This window comes from Oryx dammah, unplaced genomic scaffold (genome assembly GCF_014754425.2).
Source record: "Oryx dammah isolate SB20612 unplaced genomic scaffold, SCBI_Odam_1.1 HiC_scaffold_17, whole genome shotgun sequence".
Lineage (NCBI taxonomy): Eukaryota > Metazoa > Chordata > Mammalia > Artiodactyla > Bovidae > Oryx > Oryx dammah.
In genome coordinates, this window is record NW_024070201.1 from 32,865,961 (window position 1) to 32,870,478 (window position 4,518).

Consider the following 4,518-nt stretch of genomic DNA (forward strand, 5'->3'; position numbering starts at 1 on the left):
TTCCCGCACCAAATTAGGGCGCCGAGAGCCCAGGCTCCCGTGGGCGCTGCCGAAGGCACGGGACGCGCGGACGAGCGAAGCAGGCGCACTCTCGCCCCGGCGGCCCGGGCTCTGGCGGGCGGGTGGGCGGGGGAAGGGGGCGGGAGGCCGGGCGCACCGGCCCGCACGGGTTGGAGGGTTAACAGGTGTGCAGCGTTTGTGTTCCCGAAGCCGATCTCCCAGGCCCGCCCCGCCGCGTCCTCCCGGCCTCTCCAGCCCCGCGACTCAGAGCACGTGCGGCCCTGAGCCCAGCTCCCCCTCGTCCCCAATGTCCACCTCGTCCTCCGGCTCCGTCAGCACAAAGGAGCCGGCAGGCAGGCCCAGCCGAGCCTCGGCGGGAGCGGCCTCGGGGCCGCGGGGGCTGCCCTCGGGGCTCTCGGGCCCATCAGGCGCTTTGGGTTCGTCTTGACTTTTCCTCAGCTGCTTTTTATGCTTCATCCGGCGATTCTGGAACCACGTTTTCACCTGATTCCGGGGAGAAAGAAAGAAAAGCACGTCATTCCTTCAGACTCAGCGAAGATAAAAGCGATTGCTGGGGTTTAAGAAAATAGACCTCAACCCACTGACGAATTATCCAGAAGCTGTTGACTGTCCCGCCCTTGGGTTAGGTCACACCTGCACAGCTCACAAGTTGTCGTCTTAGCTTGAATGGGAACCAGATATCCTAGGGCTCTCAGAAGTAATAGCCCCAAAATAACAATGAGGCTCAATATGGTGTGCTTAGTACATACTAACACCGCTATTAATTAGAACCTCTAACAGTAAGTGCTGCATGTGTGAGCTTCCTTTCCGTTCCACTCACTTTCTCTGACTGTGACATCTAAATACCTGGTCCAGCAAGACTCCTGGACAGGAAGAGCAGAGAAGCAGACTCGCTGCTTCTCATCAGAGAGAAAGTCACTGAGGCCTGACAGGCCTGCGCTTTCACAGCAAGCTGGGTTTCAGAAAATAGAGAGGGAGTGGAGCCAGGCGTTTTGGGGTTGCAGGTGAAAAGCGTCTGGAAGAAAATGAAAACAATTCTCCCACTCAGGACAGGGGACTAGGAAGAAGGCTCATATTTGTGCATGTGTGTGAATGTGTTAGGGAGAGGGTGGGTATGAAGACTTACGGCTGTGAGAAACATTAAGGGGGGGGAACCCTTATGTGGACTTCTCTCGGGTCAAGAATCCTCTTTATTTCTTACTAATTTGCCTCTGACCCGGGCTACTGCCCTGATGGCAAAGGAGTGGGGGAAAGCGCAGAAATGGTAGTCCTCAAACAGGACGTGATCATCGGAATCCATTCGAGGGGGTTTCCCTCCGTGTCCGGAACCCGCTCGAGAGATTTTGCTTCAATGACTCAGACAAGCAATTGGAAGTGTCGGTAGTCTTCCTACGGGTCTTTGGAGAAGTCTAGAATCAAGGGGGAACTCTGCGGCCCGCCCAGAGACGTTAGGGAGAGGAGCGAGCGGAAAAGGGGCCTCCCCCTCCTCCGGCCCACCTGCGTCTCCGACAGGCTGAGGGCCGTGGCCAGCTCCACCCGCTCCGGCGTGGACAGGTAGCGCTGGATCTCGAATCTCTTCTCCAGGCCCGAGAGCTGCGAGTCCGAGAAAACTGTGCGAGCTTTGCGGCGGCGGCAGTGCTTCCCCGGCAGCTCCGGGTGCTGGGGGTGCGGGAACAGCGCGGGGACCGGCACCCCTGCGGAGAGAAAAGCGGTCAAGTGGGCAGAGAGCGCCCCTCGCCCCACTCCCACCCTAGTTCCCCGGCAGCCCCTCCGCCTCGCGCCCCCACTGGTCCCGCCCCTTGCCCCCAAAGCTTCTCCTAGGAATCGCAGGGCAGGGGGGAACAAATTGCAAGAATAGTGCTTGGAGATCTTTATAAGAAAGGCCATTTATAAATACAAACAGTAAACAGTAAGTAAAACGGAAAAGAAAATCATCAAATAGATCCGGAGGCTTTGAAAATGTCCTCTTGGAGAAAAACTTCTCGCCGCGCCTACCAAAATATTCTTGCAAACGTCGAGTGGTCCAGCAGCGATTCCTCCCCACCCGCCCCCACCCGATCCTTCCAGTCTTCTCTGGACACTCAGTGACAATCAGTGATGTCCTGGGGCTGATGGAAGCAGTGAATGTGATCCTGCTTCACAACCTTACTTAAAAAGCACCTTTCTCTTCACTGAGCCGCCCTGGTTCTCCCCGCCTGCAACCAAAGGGAATAGACCAACAGTCAGATGCAAGTGAAGCTCCTGAGCGAAAACAGATGGGTAATTTCCGTCTCGCTCGTTTCTTGTCAGTTTCGGGGAAGCGCTGAGGACCCCGCTCTCTGATCTGGTTCTCATTCTTTTTCTCGTTCTTTCCCTCCAACCCCACGCAGAAGGATTGAAGCGCCTTGCCTCGGGAGACTTCTCGAGTCTTTCCTGACCCTCGCAGGCTTTACCGTGTCTGAGACGCGCCAAGCGGACCAGCCGCCACAGACATCAATATCGACTGACTCCAGAGAGAAAAGGCAGAAACAGAAAACAGGTAATTCCTGTATCTCGGGCTTTGTCCACTATTTGCTATTTGTGGGGAACATGGGTGCAGCGCTAAAGAGCTGTCTCTGGCCCCTGGTGAAGCCAAAACGAAAAAGCGAGCTCGGACACAAGTTTTATAATTGCCCCTCCAACCCAGTGCCCCTAAGTCTGGGTTTTACCGCTTCACAAACGCTTTAACTTTTGTCGTGGATTCCAGCGCCCACATTTCACAGACTGTCTCCTGTCTTTCCAGACCCCACCCCGACCGGGATTGTTTTTCCCGCTACGCTCTGCATCTGGACTCACGGAATCACTCTATTCGGGCTGTAATGAAGAGGCCGGAAAAGAAAGTGTGAATGTGGCCTTTCAGAGAGAGGCAGAAAAAAAACTGGGTATTTCCCCCACATATCCCTGTCCCAGCCAGACTTTGCTGGTCTCTGCTCTTTGCCATGCCTCGGAAATCAAATTACTTTGGCTGGGGTTCCAGAGATGCCAGCAACTGGGGCTGGGGAGGGCAGCTCAGCCCAAGACTGTGAATTAAATGATGGATTTTGGAAGTGAAGAGGGTTAATGAACAGCCTCCTCTCTCTCTCTTTTTTCTTACCTTTTCTCCCTTATTCAGGCCAGTCCAAACCTTCAGTCCTTACAATATCCCAAACCTTCCTTTACTTCTAAACCCCTGAAGTATCTGCAAATGCTCAGCACCTGGAAGGAGAGAGCTGGCCCCACTGGAGCTTTTTGAGCTTCTGGGCTGAAAAGCTGAGTTCCGGTCCATGGGGTGGGATAGTCAGGGGTCCCCCTCAGAGTGAAAGAGATAGCGATGGGAACAGAGATGGACCAAAGTGACCAAGACCAAGAAAAAGGAAACTGAACACTGCGCATCAAGAGTATCACCCAAACCTACAGCCGCTTCTTGGCTAGGCATGTGTCCTTCATTATAAAAAGTACAGAGTTACCACCCTGCGTTGGCATGCCTCAAGGGAGCTCCCTGTGTTCTCAGCTATATCCCCAACATTCTTCCCCTGTCACTTAGAGAAGGAGGCCACCAAGCCAGGCCCAGGCAGCTCTGGCCTTTCCTCCGCTCCACCACAGGCTCAGAGTCTGCTTGAAGACCTGTTCTTGCTCCCCATTCCTTGAGACCCCTGTTACTTACCCGAGGTGGTGAGGAAATAAGGGTGGTGGTGGTCTCCCTTATGTAGTGGGTGATGGGGGTGAGGAGCCAGGAGAGTGGGTGTGGGCATGAGTGGGTAGCCATAGTCTAGCAGAGGCACCCGGGAGGCCAGAGTGCTGGTGAAATGGTCAGGGGCCACCTCCCTCAGCGGCTTGGGCTTGTGTAGCAGGATATCCTCGATGAAGAAGGACGTGGGCCTCTGAGATGACGCCGGGTGTAGAGGGGAGGTGAAGTTGAGATTCATCTTGAACCGAGCGCCTGCCACAGGACGAGGGCCGGGGACGAAGTGTAGGAAGCAGGCGGCGTCTCACCACGCCTGGTCGAGAGCCAACCACCCTCGAGCTCGGATCCCTGATGCTCTCTTCTCGGCCTTGGGCTACCCCCGGAGCTGGAGAGGCGAGAAGATAAGCTCCTGGGTAGATTGGGTCTACGTGTAGGAGAATTGGCAGCTTGGAGAGGGGAGCCGGGAGAGCCAATGGCAAGGCTGCCAGAGGCAGAGGGGAGGGTGCGGTGGGCGCGGGGCGGAGAGGGGCGGGGCGGGGAGCTGTCCGCGGTGCTGAATGCGACCGGCCAGGCCCGGGAAGAGTGGAGCAGAGAGAACTGGATTCTTGCTCTTACCAGGTTTCTGGACCTCAATTTCTGCCTGGCCACTGCAGGAGCTGCATAGCTCCCAGTCGTCTTTTAAAGAAAGCGAAAGAGAAAAAGTCTCTACCGTCGGACAAACTCCTCTTTAGAGAGCAGAGGGCATTTAAAGGGCCCTGAAGCAACAGAATAAAAGCACGTACTTCAGCATTGGGGTCTGGGCTTTAAAACTTTAG

The 4,518-nt window shown here is 55.6% G+C and overlaps 1 protein-coding gene across 1 annotated transcript; it reads right to left on the reverse strand.

The window, feature by feature from the left end:
* Nucleotides 1-264: 264 nt before the first annotated feature.
* Nucleotides 265-3,944, reverse strand: BSX (brain specific homeobox). Its single transcript, XM_040258238.1, has 3 exons — nt 3,683-3,944; nt 1,519-1,715; nt 265-504 (listed from the first exon to the last, which is right to left on the reverse strand). The coding sequence occupies exons 1-3, from the start codon at nt 3,942-3,944 to the stop codon at nt 265-267; spliced, it is 699 nt and encodes a 232-aa protein (XP_040114172.1).
* Between the last annotated feature and the right edge of the window lie 574 nt (nt 3,945-4,518).